Source organism: Pelecanus crispus, chromosome 7 (assembly GCF_030463565.1).
Source record: "Pelecanus crispus isolate bPelCri1 chromosome 7, bPelCri1.pri, whole genome shotgun sequence".
Taxonomy (NCBI): domain Eukaryota; kingdom Metazoa; phylum Chordata; class Aves; order Pelecaniformes; family Pelecanidae; genus Pelecanus; species Pelecanus crispus.
The window spans coordinates 49,580,907-49,594,894 of NC_134649.1; the positions used below are offsets into that span (position 1 = coordinate 49,580,907).

At 44.1% G+C, this 13,988-nt stretch overlaps 1 protein-coding gene across 5 annotated transcripts in view; it reads left to right on the plus strand.

The window, feature by feature from the left end:
• The window catches only part of ITPR1 (inositol 1,4,5-trisphosphate receptor type 1), a 166,471-nt gene that overhangs the window by 70,336 nt on the left and 82,147 nt on the right, over window positions 1-13,988 (plus strand). For 3 of the 5 annotated variants that reach the window (XM_075713787.1, XM_075713788.1, XM_075713789.1), the window contains 9 exons: window positions 482-607; window positions 986-1,186; window positions 2,717-2,968; window positions 3,515-3,640; window positions 4,369-4,497; window positions 8,720-8,840; window positions 9,485-9,669; window positions 11,014-11,162; window positions 12,127-12,238. In XM_075713787.1, coding sequence (XP_075569902.1) covers window positions 482-607; window positions 986-1,186; window positions 2,717-2,968; window positions 3,515-3,640; window positions 4,369-4,497; window positions 8,720-8,840; window positions 9,485-9,669; window positions 11,014-11,162; window positions 12,127-12,238 — 1,401 coding nt within the window. Of the gene's footprint in view, window positions 1-481; window positions 608-985; window positions 1,187-2,716; window positions 2,969-3,514; window positions 3,641-4,368; window positions 4,498-8,719; window positions 8,841-9,484; window positions 9,670-11,013; window positions 11,163-12,126; window positions 12,239-12,412; window positions 12,422-13,988 lie in introns of all 5 variants that reach the window. The other 2 variants (XM_075713784.1, XM_075713786.1) reach the window with 1 other exon arrangement.

Consider the following 13,988-nt stretch of genomic DNA (forward strand, 5'->3'; position numbering starts at 1 on the left):
TAGCGTGCGGATTCCAGTAAATATAAATTGGGCTTAACTGTTGCAATGATAACTTTCCATCTCTTCTTTGCCACGAACTACCTATCTGTCGCTGCTGAAATGCATTTCAGTGGAACATGGCAGTTTTCCTCTGTAGCCCCGAGGTGATGATGTGTGGTTTGGCCAATGTACCGGTATGTTCAGAAGTGTAAAAGTGATTAAAGCACGTTGCTGGCAGGCTTGGCCATGGAGTATGCAATTTTACAGAATAAACTACTGTAATTTCTATTATGGTCTTTATTTTTTAAGATCTTTAAAACCATGAAGCAGGTCAAACTCATCCCTAATGCCTGTGACCTGGGTGGAGGTTTGTTTTTCTTTGGAGTGTGGGAGAGACGTGACAGTTCCCTTGCAGAGCTGGAGCTGCGGCTCATCCGGTACTCACCTGAAAGTGAACCTTCAGATTATTTTTAACCCCATCTTATTTGTCATGCACTCGCAGGCTGAAGACACGAGGATGCAGGAGATCATGAAGCTTGCACACGAGTTTTTACAGAACTTTTGTGCTGGGAACCAACAGAACCAGGCATTGCTGCACAAGCACATAAACCTGTTCCTTAACCCAGGGGTAAGAATAACCTCCTGCCATGATTTTTTTTTTTTTTTCCTAGCTAGAAAAGAGAATGGATTGTCCTTGGTGATCGCCTCTGGGCCTGCTCTGATGTAAGACTGGTTGAAGGGGTCACATTTTGTTTTCATTCTAAAGCCTCGAAAGTTGGCAAGATCTGTTTGTTTAGGACCATTTCAGTGTAAAAAGTTCAAGAGGCTGAAGTGGACTGAAAAATAGGCTTAGGTATGAGCCGTTGTGTTGAAAGATTAGGTCCTTGGAAATGTTCTTTTCAGTCCTGCACCCTGCAGGAGTGTTGACTTTATCCTGACCTCTGTGTGGGTTTGGTGGTTTGTTTATTTTCTAATTTTTCTTTCTTTCTTTCATCCCCTCCGTTAGATTCTGGAAGCAGTAACAATGCAGCACATTTTCATGAATAACTTCCAGCTTTGCAGTGAGATTAATGAACGCGTTGTTCAACACTTTGTCCACTGTATTGAAACACATGGCAGAAATGTTCAGTACATAAAGTTCCTGCAGACAATTGTCAAGGCGGAAGGAAAATTCATTAAGAAATGCCAAGATATGGTAATGGCTGAGGTGAGAGCTGCAGAGATTTGCAAGGTCTGAACAGAAGTTTTCACATACCATTTGGTGAAAATGACAAATTGATCCTCTCGCTTCTGGGACTGCCAAGAAGCTGACAGTTAGCGCTCTCGATGCAAAAAGAGCATACAGCTACCAAAAAGCATAGGCTTTTTTGTGACTGAAAGCTTTCTGAGCTCTTCACCTACAGGTATAACGAGTGGTCGGTTATTAAGGATACGTACAAGTTTGTTTTTTTTTTTTCCAGGCCCCTACACAGCAGAGTAGGTGGGCTTATGAAGCAAGGGTGCCTTTCTTTAGCAAAATTGGGTAGAATAGAAATAGTTTAATTTCAAGATCACTAATACAGAAGGAAAATTTTCCCATGGTAGTAGGGTATTTTCATGGGAATTTCTTATCGTACCAAGACCTACATATTCAGCTGTTTAAGTGCTGCAGGGGGAAGAGTCTGAGGGTCTTCAGAAATTTAGATGTGTAGGTAACTGGGAAATTGGAGTGTCAGGATAGAAGGGAGAGGTAAGAGAAGGGTGAATGAATCCCTTTAAGTGAGATATTGGACGTGATCCTTTTGACAGCGTGTTTGCCTGTCTGACAGGATTTTTATTGGCCTCCTCAGCAGGGGGAGCCCGAGGATCAGATTTGTCAACTTCTGGCTGTTGTGTATCAGTCTTACTAGATTGATCAAAGGTCTTCCATATTTTGTCATTCAGTTCAAAAATGGTTTTTTGAGCCTCTCAACACAGAGTTGAGTTTGCGAGACGCTCAGCAGTGGGCTTCTACGGGGGTCAGCAGCTGCTGAGAAAAGGGGGTTGCCTTGGGGGTTGTCTTCTGCATTTTATCTAGCTGTTTGCCACAAACCCTGTGGGAGGACAGCCTCAGATCCCTCCAGCTACGTGCTCAGAAGTGCCAAGCCCAGAGCAGGTCTCGGTTTGCTCATTCTTCCCTTCATGGAGTTGGAGGAGGTCTGAACTGCTCTGAAAATGTGGCCAGCTGGGTCTCAAATGTGAAGCTGATAGAAATCTTCAGCGTATGACTTAGCATGTCACTCGCTAGCCTTGGAAAATTGATGATGTTTGTTCAGAAGGGTGGAATTACTGAGCCCTGCAGTCCTCCTATCCAGCATGCCCCGGGGGCATTTCTCTGAACAAAACGGTATGTCTACAGCTAGCTGTATTAAAAAGTCAGCTGAGGCAATATATGTGAAATAGAAAAGCACAATGGAAAGTCACAAGCTTCTTGGCACAACTTCTGTCTAAGCAGTCAGTTGGGCTGGCTTTGAAGTTCTTTAGCAGTTCAGAAGTGGTAAATTCTTTAAGAGAAAATGTCATACTCGAGCCCTCTATCCCATGAAGGGAGCACAAGAGGAATGCCCAGCTGACTTGGTGGGCTGCGCTCCTTTTAAGTGTCTAAAGAATAGCTAATCGGGATTTGCACTGCAACAGTCAGCCCACAGATTAGGGGAGGATGCTGCGGGGAGATGCGCAGGCTTTGATCTCCTGATGGAATGTTTTTCTTTCTTGGTAGCTGGTGAATGCGGGAGAAGACGTCCTAGTCTTTTACAATGACAGAGCCTCCTTCCAGACTTTGGTGCAAATGATGAGATCAGAGAGAGATCGGATGGATGAAAACAGCCCACTGATGTACCACATCCACTTAGTAGAACTGCTTGCCGTGTGCACAGAAGGCAAAAATGTCTACACAGAAATAAAATGCAACTCCCTTCTTCCTTTGGATGACATTGTTAGGGTAGTAACCCACGAGGATTGCATACCTGAGGTGAGGGCTCTTGGGAGGCACTGCCCTACAGGTATTTGAAGCGTGCCGGCTTTGGGTGAGAGAGATTTGATATTGCTGAGCCTGGCCCGGGAAGGCTGGTGGTGCAGGTGGACGGTAAGCTGTGAGCTGGGAAACTGGCTTCCTTCCCCGGTTGTGCTGTCGGCCCCCCCAGTGCATCTGGATAGTGAAGTTAAATCCTGTTGTGCTTGTTTCCTTGCCCTTAAAACGGGGATGTGATGCTGTACTTGGTTGTTTTATAGGGTTCTTGAGGCAGAGAGGTTTATGGAGTATGCTGCTAACCTTGAACAGATGGTTCTGCAGAACTGGAAATTATTATTGTGCTGACGTTTTGTCTGCAATAATCCTGGTGTTTTTTATTGGATGATGTCTTGCTATTCATGGCATTAAATTTCACCGGTGCTTAAATAAAAGGAAGAAGTAGAATTACAAATTATTTATATAGCCGTTTTAATGTGACATTATATTAATTCATGATACTGTTCACGTTTTTATTTTTTAAAGGTATTTTTTTTTCTCTGCTTCTAGGTCAAAATTGCATACATCAACTTCTTGAATCATTGCTATGTGGACACAGAAGTAGAAATGAAAGAGATTTACACCAGTAATCATATGTGGAAGCTATTTGAGAACTTCCTGGTTGACATCTGTCGGGTAATGTGTTCTGTATCTAGGAAGTGAATTAAAAGAGCTTAAATGAACCTATTTAGTACAGAGCAGTAAGAATAAGACATAACAGTGCATCAGGGCAATAAGTACCGTGAAGACTGCATTCCTTCAAATTTCTGTGTGCCTTCTTTTCCTTATGCCTGTGGATTTCATTAGTCATATTCCATGGAACACATTAATGTTTTCCTTTTAAAAATTAAAAAAAAAAAACCAACAAACCTCAGAAAAGCCCCACACCCTGCTCTTTTGTCTAATGCCTTTTTCTGTTCTGCCACCTGGCTTGCTTATTCTGGCCAGGATAGTGAGCTCCTTCCCGAGCAATAGTCAACGATTTTTGGCAGGTCAGGACAAATTTTTTTCCTAGCTTGGCATTTGTTTGGCCATATGGCTTTTTGCCTGGGATTCCAAGTATTTCCCCATAAGAAAGCATTACACCTCAGTCCTCCCTACCCTACTACTTTCTTCCCTCTAAGGCACTCTGCTTTTTTCCCCTCCCTCCTAAACATGCTATATGCCAACACATTAAAACAGTAACGGTGTTGGGCTTCTGCTTTTGTGTGTGCTGGAAATCCAGAGACCCAAGTGTCATAAATATCACTGTGGCAGGGAATTGCTGTGACTAGAACAGTGCGAAATCAAGAATTCCAGTCTGTAACACGTATTGATCTACCTTGGTTGAGCTGCTTCTGACCTAAGAACGAATTGTCTTGCAGGCTTGTAACAACACCAGCGACAGAAAGCACGCTGACTCCATATTGGAGAAGTACGTTACAGAAATAGTGATGAGTATAGTCACCACTTTCTTCAGTTCCCCATTCTCTGATCAGAGCACTACTTTGCAGGTAGGAAAACAAGAGAGACAGAAAAGTGAAAATACGCTGCAAATGCAATTATGTTCATTCCACTTCGGTTCCATTTACCAGTTAAAAAGAAACACATGTGTTTGCAATGGGGGAGTAGATATGTGTTCTTTGTGACCAGGATGTTTCTTTTGCTGTAGAAGTGGAAAGATTTATAAATCAGAGTACAAATGTTTTTCCAGAGAGGCTGAAGTGTCACATTACTTTATCAGTAGATTCAACTCTGTACTACCACCGAGATCACACAGGTCTTTTGGAGAGAGTTTCTAAGTGTTGCTGTCAGGTTCCAGGTGAGAAAATCACACTGCAAGTAGGGAAATGAAGGATTTTTTGTATGTTTTGTATTGCAGTTGCATCTAAGGGCTCCGGTTGTCCTCTTTGCAGCCTTAGATCAGAGTACAGTTGAATAAGATGGTGTGGGCAGGTGTACGAGAGCAAAAAAGCAATTCTGCTCAGCAATAGTTTGGCATGCCAGCTGTCTAGCAGTGGTAAAGCAGGAGCGCGGCAGCAAGGAGTTCTCCAGAGTGCCATGAAGAAGGAAGATAAAGCTTTGGTGGCAGTCTTCCCAGACAGGAGAGGGTGTTACATTACAGAGGGTGCAAAGGTGATTGTTGAAAGAAGGCATGTTTTTATAGGAATGTTCGCATTTCCTTTATCAACAAAAAATTGCCAAAAGCTCTAGTGTGTTTCATTAAGCTGAGTAATTTTTGTCTTGTTGAAAACTTGGGGAAATGTGGAGGAGAAGCTTGGAACACTTGTGAAGTGACAGAAGGTAGAGATTTCCACTGCAGAACAGCAGTGTCAAGACATTGCCCTAATATTTGTATTGCAGCACAAAGATAAAATCACTCATGTATTCATAAATAACTTTTTGGGAGGAGTGTGGGTGGAGTGGTCAGGTGCCTGGCAGGTCTGTCAGAAGTTTGAGTGTGGTAGTTGTTGAAACTTGATGCAACCTCATCGTGCCAAAGGCAGTTGCTCACAGTTCAAACTCCAGGTTTGTAACTGAATGCAACTGGCAGCAGGTTGGGAGGCATCTGGTTCCCAAAAGTGGCCATAAAGGGCTTCTGGCAATTTGACGTGTCAGTCCCTCATCACAGAATTTATGCTAACCCTTTGGATCACGGTGCGCTGCCTGGGTGACTGCAGTGCTCCAGGGAAGTGTACGTAAAACTGCTGCGTGACTGTGCATCAGGTAAAGACTGCCTTCTGCTCAACATGAGCAGTGATGTTCCTGCTTCTCCCTGACTGACTACGCGTGTCTCCTGCGTTGACAGTCTGCCCTCCTTGAGTTAGGACATGCATTCGAGCCCTGTCTGCGTGACCAGTGGCCAGCCTGATCTACCGACTGTTTGGCATTCAACACAGCCCTGCTCCTCAGGGGCTTAGACAGCCCTCCTTATTCAGACAAGGAGACAGTCACGCTGCAAGCAACAGAGCTGCATTTGAGATGGGCTCAAATGCTCCAAAATTGACAAACTGCGGCCATTGCCTGTGAGAGCGCAGGGAGCTGCAGCAGCTGTGTTTGGGCTGAGCTGCTTTATAGAATCATCGAATCATAGAATGGTTTAGGTTGGAAAAGCCCTTTAAGATCATCCAGTCCAACCATTAACCTACACTACCAAGTCTACTCTAAACCAATCAAGGGTAGACTAGACTGAACCATGTCCCCAAGTGCCACCTCTGCCCGTTTTTTGAACACTTCCAGGGATGGGGACTCCCCCACCTCTCTGGGCAGCCTGTTCCAATTCTTGACCACCCTTTCCGTAAAGAAATTTTTCCTAATTTCCAACCTAAACCTCCCCTGGCGCAGCTTGAGCCCATTTCCTCTCGTCCTATCGCTAACTACATGGGAGAAGAGCCCAACACCCCCTCCCTGCCCCCTCCTGTCAGGTAGTTGTAGAGAGCGATCAGGTCTCCCCTCAGCCTCCTTTATTAGGGTTCTGTCTTAACTCATGCAAGTCTGAGCAGTCCAGCAGTCGATTTGCTCCTCGTGTGACTTTAAAATGTCAGCCGCTATTGCGGTAGCAGCCTCCATGCTAGTGTGTCAAAACTTCATCAAAAGAAAATGACAAATCGAGATCAAGTTAGCCTTACCCCCCAGGGCTCTGCCCTTCTCTCTTCCCTGTCATGCTTTTAATTGTCATCTCTGAGTGTACAGCATTTGAATACACTTCCTTACCATTGTATTTCAGCCATCTGTTAATTTTATTTGTCAGCAGCTTTTCTTTAGTTTCTCAATCTCTCCCTCTGTCTAGCAGGATGAAGCAACTTATTTCACCTCTCTTACCACCTCAGTTGATAGTTCTGGCTTATCCTAGATTCATCTTTCCTCTACATCTCTCAGTTAAAAGCTCTGTTCCTGTCCCTTTTCCTGCCTGTCAAGACTCTTGCCCCCAAGTGGCGACTCTCCCATCTGAGGAGTACAGCCCCTTGGCCCGCCTGGCTGTGTACATCGCTCCTCCGGGTGGGATTTCTCCCTCCCGTCCGAGATGCTGCAGGGCAGCCTGCAGCTGCTGCTACCTGATCCGGTGCCACTGTCTCCATAGGCGAGTAACCGTTGCCACTCTCCTTTGCCTTGCCTTCGGATTCAGTCGCTCCCTGTCCTTTCTGCTGCACCTTGTCATCTCGTTTCTTCCCATGCAAGCCTCTTCTTGTCTCTTGCTCTTTCGTGTTATGGCTTGTTCAACTTAAATTGTACCTCTTTTGAGTCAGGACCAGCCTTGCTTGTTCAAGGAACACCTTGTATGTCTGTCATGCTGTTCAAATAATAAAATTAGGAGAACATAAATATGTCTTTTCAAAGAACAGCTGTCCAGAACTTTTCCTCTTTAACAAGTACTGTTTAGCCTGTTTGCCTCCTAAGGGTGCTGCTGCCCAAGGCTTTCCTTCACAAGTGTAGTTGGAGGCATGTGGAACATGAAGTAAATTTCTTATTTGATTTATTGACCTAGTTTAAGCAAATTAAACGTCTTTGAAGCTTTTTAAGACTGAAAAAGTCTTTAAACATGAACCAAAAAGAATACATGGGTGGCTCAAATCCAGAAAGCCAGTATTTTCAGTGCCCTTGGAGAATACTACTGTCTGCCGTGTTTTTGGTGTTTGGCTTATTTCTAAAAAGTATTTGCCTCTTAGTAATTTTTGGTTCTTGAATTTTGATTCTCCTTTTGTACATTTCATAATGGTGTTACTTGATTAATTGATCTAATAGATTTAATTATCTAATGGATTTGGCTTTTTCGTCTAACTCCACTTTTTTCTTACAAACAGGCATTAATCTTGACCAGAATAAAAGAGGTATTTTTTCACTGGTTCCTAAGTCTTGTGGGCTTTGCACTGTGGTGTAGTTCACTTAGCTGATAGAAACATTACATAGCTAGTAGGCATGGGGACATGTGTATTCCTTCTCAGTGTAGGTTCATTTGAAATATTTAAAACACTCTTTCCTCTACAGGTAAAATAAATGAACTGTTCTACTAAGTAATTACTGTACAAAACCAAACAGGGTGTTTTGGTCGATATTTGTTGGGATGTTGCAAAGATGAAAGAACAGGGCTCATGTGCATGTGTGTGTTAGAGTACCTCACCTATCTACAGTGGAAGATCACCTTGCGAAATACAGGGCTAAAAACCACACCTTAACTTTGGCTGATCCATAGCAGCTCTAGCGTTTACCACTAACAGCTACCTGTGTTGGAAGTAACACACACAGAGCTGGTTTCTTTGGTGAATTAGATACCAGCTAATAACACTTGAAATGATGAGTTTTCAGCTCTGGAGCTGTGCTGTCGTTTGGCCAAAAGCGAAGTCCCATTTACCTGTGGACTATTGAGTCAGCTACTGGTCAACTCTAAAAGAATAATCTCTGCATGCCAGACTTGCTGATAACTCCGATTAAACAGATCAAGATGACTGCTTATTTCCTTTGCTTAGTCAGGCTTCAATTACTTGAGGCTTTCTGCTTTAGAAGCTAGCTATTTAATATTTCCCTTCCAGCCTTGTTCCCACCCTTTCCATTCAGTTGCTGATTGTGTGGTAGATACACTGTCTACAACGTGAAGTTGCCTAACAAGTGGATGCAGACCAGTTAGAAATGACTGGTGTGCAGACAGTCATGGCTGAAGCTGGTACCTCAAGGTGATGTTGATACATCTCAATTTGGCGTGACGAGTTTGATTTTCTTTTCTTTACCCTTGCGTTCTAGACTCGCCAACCTGTGTTTGTACAGCTGCTGCAAGGCGTGTTCCGAGTGTACCACTGCAACTGGTTAATGCCAAGCCAAAAGGCATCAGTGGAAAGCTGCATTCGGGTCCTCTCAGATGTAGGTAAGAAATGGATGTGGTCAGAACTAACTGCTGCAAACGTGGTCATCCAGTATTTGCTGCTTACATGTCATCCTTCCAAAAAGAAACTGCAGTTTACTTCCCGGAGGTGCCACTTGCAGATAACTTGGAGCCAAGGCATAGTACAAAGCCAGAGTTAGGTTGATGTATTGTCATGGTTGAGCAACAGGTGTTGTCACTGTAACCTGAAGTGCTTTCTCCGTTTAACCTCAAAAACTCTCTGCAGGCCTGTTGGTCTGCAGCCGGGAAGTAGTTCTGTGCCACTCATCCCGGTAATTTGCTCCACTTTTAGTAGCAAGAAGAGTAATTTGGACTGGATGTGAGGCCACATTCTGTTGGATAGGTGTACATGTGTGTTAGTATGAGATGTTGGGGGGGGGGGTGTATAAGGACAGATTCCTACTCCCATGCTTTGAAGATGGTAAACAGCTCTGAGGTGTGAAAGCCTTTAAACATAACGCTACAGAGAGGTCTGACCCATTACACAGGGACTGAGCGTTGCATTGTTTGAAGTGCAGACGAAGGAGGTTGTAGAAGCAACTGCAAGTAGAGCTTGTCTTGTTCTTGCATTGGTTGTAATACACGGGCTGAAGGAGTCAATTCTTACTAACTTTTGCTTGTTGCAGCAAAAAGCCGCGCAATTGCAATTCCTGTAGACTTGGACAGTCAGGTCAACAATCTCTTCCTGAAATCTCATAACATTGTACAGAAGACTGCCATGAACTGGCGAATGACTGCACGGAATGCTGCCCGCAGAGATTCGGTGCTCGCTGCCTCCAGGGATTATCGAAACATAATTGAAAGATTACAGGTGACTACCCAGCACCCCTTCCTCCTTTGATAAGCGCTTACTTGCGTGCCTACACAAAAGGAGGAATTTACTAAGAAGGAAGGCATTTGGGAATGAATTAACTAGTCAAAATGCCACATGGTAATCAAATTAGCTGATGCTGAATATAATGATACTGTAATACTGTATATAAAATCAAATGTAAACCAGTGGACCAAGACAGGTAATTGAACACGCACAGCTAATGGGTATAGAAGTACTCACCCTAGGAGGTGTTGATATTTGAAGGCAGTGGTACTTGAAGTATTCTTGTTCCACCATTAGTAATATTTCCTTGATAAGACAGGACTTTTTCATCATCACAGCCTTCCAAGCTCCTCCAGTGCTTTGCTCCTTGTGCACCAAAACTCTCAGTGCAGCAAAAGGTGCCACAGCCCTGCCCCGAAACCGCTGCAGAGTTTGAAATACATAGATGCATCGGTTCCTTGTGAAGCAGTTGCAGCCACAGCTATTCCCTGAAACAAAGTGTGTATGTTCCTACAGTTTTCGCTAGAAAGACTATTTAAACATAATGCTTTGTGTTAAAAATAGGGATCAATGAGTTACAGCTATATTCTGTGTTCAGATCTGTAGACAGTTCAATAAGGCCTTTTTTTATACCAAATGAAATTCGTCGTCTTGAAGGGTGCCTTTATCCTTTGAAGATTCATTCTCTGGCCAAAAGTTTTTTCTGGCAAACAGTTCTAACTAACTTCACGTAAACTTATGTTACGTAATATAAAAACACTGCCCAACCCATTCGCATTGAAATAGCTTCTCCCTCTTTATCCATGCCTTTGTCCATTTCAATTTGATTAAACTTCCTCTCTGGCTTCAGAGGTATCTCAGTATCTTCTGCTTGTTTAAGGATTAGGATAAATGTGGTTTCATTTTAAGGTAGCTACAGCTTTCCAAACACTGATAAAAAGGGGAAGAATTTTATTTTTTGCGTAATTTTAATAGCAGTCCTTTTTTTTGTCAGCTCATGTGAGCGTAAATATCATTATCACAGAGTTTCCATGCAGCTCTGAATCTGCATTTTTCTCTTTCCCCTATATGAACAGGAGCACCTACAAAGATCGGAAGGGTAGGGGAACTAAGTAATCTGGGGGACTGCTGGAAATCAGGGCTTCCCTCTGAAAGGCAATTAGTTAATAATAAAACTGACAGTCTTACCTGACCAGACTCTGAGGTCTTTGATCTCATTTATCCAGGCAGGACAGACCTAAATGTCCTGTCCCTCTTTGGCGGTTTGTAAAATTAATTTGCATATAGATTTATATGTATTTAATGTTTCTTTAAAATCTTAATATAATTATATTCTAGGACATAGTATCAGCTTTAGAGGATCGCCTACGTCCTCTTGTCCAGGCGGAGTTGTCGGTACTGGTAGATGTGCTTCACAGGCCTGAACTGCTCTTCCCAGAGAACACGGATGCGCGGAGGAAATGTGAAAGCGGAGGTTTCATTTGCAAGTAAGTTGTCCTGAACTCTGGCTTGTCGGGAGGGATTCTGTTACGTTTTGCTTTTTCCGATTTTTCCCGTGCCCCATGGAGTGGTGCCGTCTTGCCCAGCCTTATGCAAAGCAGAGCATTTCGCGACATGGTAAATGCAATTTGTCCTTGGAGGGGCGGGGAGGGAAGCTCTTGGGGATGGGGAAAGACTGCTTGATGTGCTCTCACAGCTAATGCTTAACAACTTCTGGCATTGCTGCAGGATAGGCCTGTCAAACAGTAGTATAAACAAGTAAAAAATCACGAGCTAATCCCTGTTACTCTATCCCTGCCTTCAACCCTAGTGATGTTTGCAAGGTACTTGATCTTGTAGCACTGAGTGCTGCGTAAGTCAGAATCGGTTGTTATCATGTGCATCACCCAAACCAGACGCCTCCCACATCTGGAGGGAAGGAAAAGGAAAGATCACAAGGTCATTTAGAGGGCAATTCAGAGCAGAATCCAGCTTCTCGGATCTCCTCCTGGAGGGGTGGGTTAGAGTTTATGGAAACTAGGTACCACAGTAACAAATGCTGGGTAGGTATGGTAGGATGGATTTCTAATTGCGCTATCCAGGACTCTCGGTATATTTTTTTAACAAAGCAGTCTGTGGAACAGTTTTCTTTCCTACTGTTAACTGCTCTGGAAGACCAGCAGGTCCTAAATCCCACTGCCCCTTCCCCGGATTCCTTTCTGCCTGTAGTCAGAGGGTTTTATCTGGCTGCCCTTCTGCTGGGGGGATGCAGTTTCCTTCACAGCTTCACCAAAGCCCGTGGTGGCTGGTTCAGTGCTGCTCTGGAGGGAATGCTCCCAAGGTGGTTGTATAATGGTATGATCGTAAAACTTGTTTGCCGCTTACGCCAATTAAGTAAGATAGCCACGTATATCTTACCCCGTTTTAGAATATTAATACTAAAACAAGCTGTGATTGATTGGTTATTTTCAGGTTAATAAAGCATACTAAACAGCTGCTGGAGGAGAATGAGGAGAAGCTATGTATTAAAGTATTACAGACGCTCAGGGAAATGATGACCAAAGATAGAGGCTATGGAGAAAAGGTAACGTAATTTACAGTTCATTCTGTGTTAAATGCTGTCTTTATTATTCAGTAAAGGAAAAGAAAATTCTCGCTCTTTCAACTTGCGTTTTGTATGTGTAAGCACTTCTGTACTGGATCAGGAACAAAACATTTTTAGTCAACTAACCTTTCAAATTATATTTGAAGTTATAAGCTTGTTTCTGTTGCTTTTCTGCTTTACACTTGCAAGTTTAAGTCTAATTCCTGTGGTTGCTGGCACTGTAAAAATACCTGATTTCATTACCTTTTTATGAAGGATATAACCTCTTTATCTGCTCTCTGGGTCTAGGTGACTCTTCATCAGGTCACATAACCTTGCAACAAGAGGATATTCTGTAGTTTAATTTATATACATCTGATTTGTCATCTTGTTGTTGAATTATAGATGGAAACTGTCTGTACACCCACCCATGGTTTTTTTTCTTTCCCTTTCCTACATACAACTCCTTTGTCTTGTTGAGAAGAACATTCTGTAGGTACAGACCTATTCTCTATTTGCATCAGAAGAGCATGCACATGCATATATATTTGTGCATCTAGGCATTCCTACAGTCAACCTCAAAATCCTAGTCTGAGGTATCTCATGCATTTTTAAGCAACCCAGGTTATTACCATGCCACATGGTAGGTGTACAGAGCAATGTCCCCTCCCAGTGAACGTGCTCCCGAGCAATTCAGAATTGCCACTTGGGACTGGGGGAAGCAGTGGTGTGGAAGGGTGCTCGCTGCAACTTGGGAGTCCGTGCCCGGGAGCAGATAGTGTCTCATATCCAGTTCTCACTTGCAGTAGGGTTTAAAGTTGTTGCATCGTGCTAGATTCACAGCACAAAAAGGCAAAAGCTTTAGAGGTAAGACAGTTTCTTCGTAATAATAAATGTTTATTGCTGTAGCTGTAAGACAGTTTCTTCATAATAATAAATGTTTATCGCTGTAGCTATAGCTGCAGCCACAAGGGAGGGAGATGCTCTGACAGCAGAGGAACCCGTAGCATCGCTGGGCCGGCTGGGATGTCGCACACGACCCCTGCTTTGGCTAGCCTCGCTGGAGCTGAGGAGGATGCAGGAGCAGAACATGGGGCTCTTGCCAGTCCAGCGAGAGGCAGGCGCTCCCACTCCAAGAGCACAGGGACCTGGAGGAGGGAGAGCAAATGGAGCCAGGAGGCTCTGTGCATGTGGGTGCGCACGCGCGTGGGCTGTTACCCGAGCACACCCAGCCGAGCACACGGCAGCGCCCTGAGTGAGCGGGAGACTCCTAGGAAAATGCCCAAAGGGTAGGGATGGCCGGTGCTGCGCTCCCTGCCCTGCCAGGGAACGCTCTTCCCACGTGCTGCTGCTACCTCTTGGCTGCCAGAGGTCCAGGCCACCTCCCGGCCACTGCTGCTGCTTTGCTCTACACCTGCAGTCCTACCTAGGGATTATTTTTCACTTTCCAGCAGCAGTATTTTTTAATAAACTCATTGACTTTGGGGGAATGCCCTAATAATCGACCGCAAGAAAGAAGCATATAAACGTGGGATGAGAAGGGGAGCAGGGTAGGTGGGAAAGGGCGCAGCACCTGCAGGTTTCAGCCCGCTTTCAACACGTTGTCCTTTTCTGCTGAAGTGGCAGTATCTTGTGCTGGGTCATGACAGCACAGGAGGAAGCTCTGTGGAGACCTTCTGTCCTCTCCTCAAGGTCCCTTTACTAAGGCATCTGCAATGTAGTACAAGTCTGACCTGGAAGGGGACTGGTT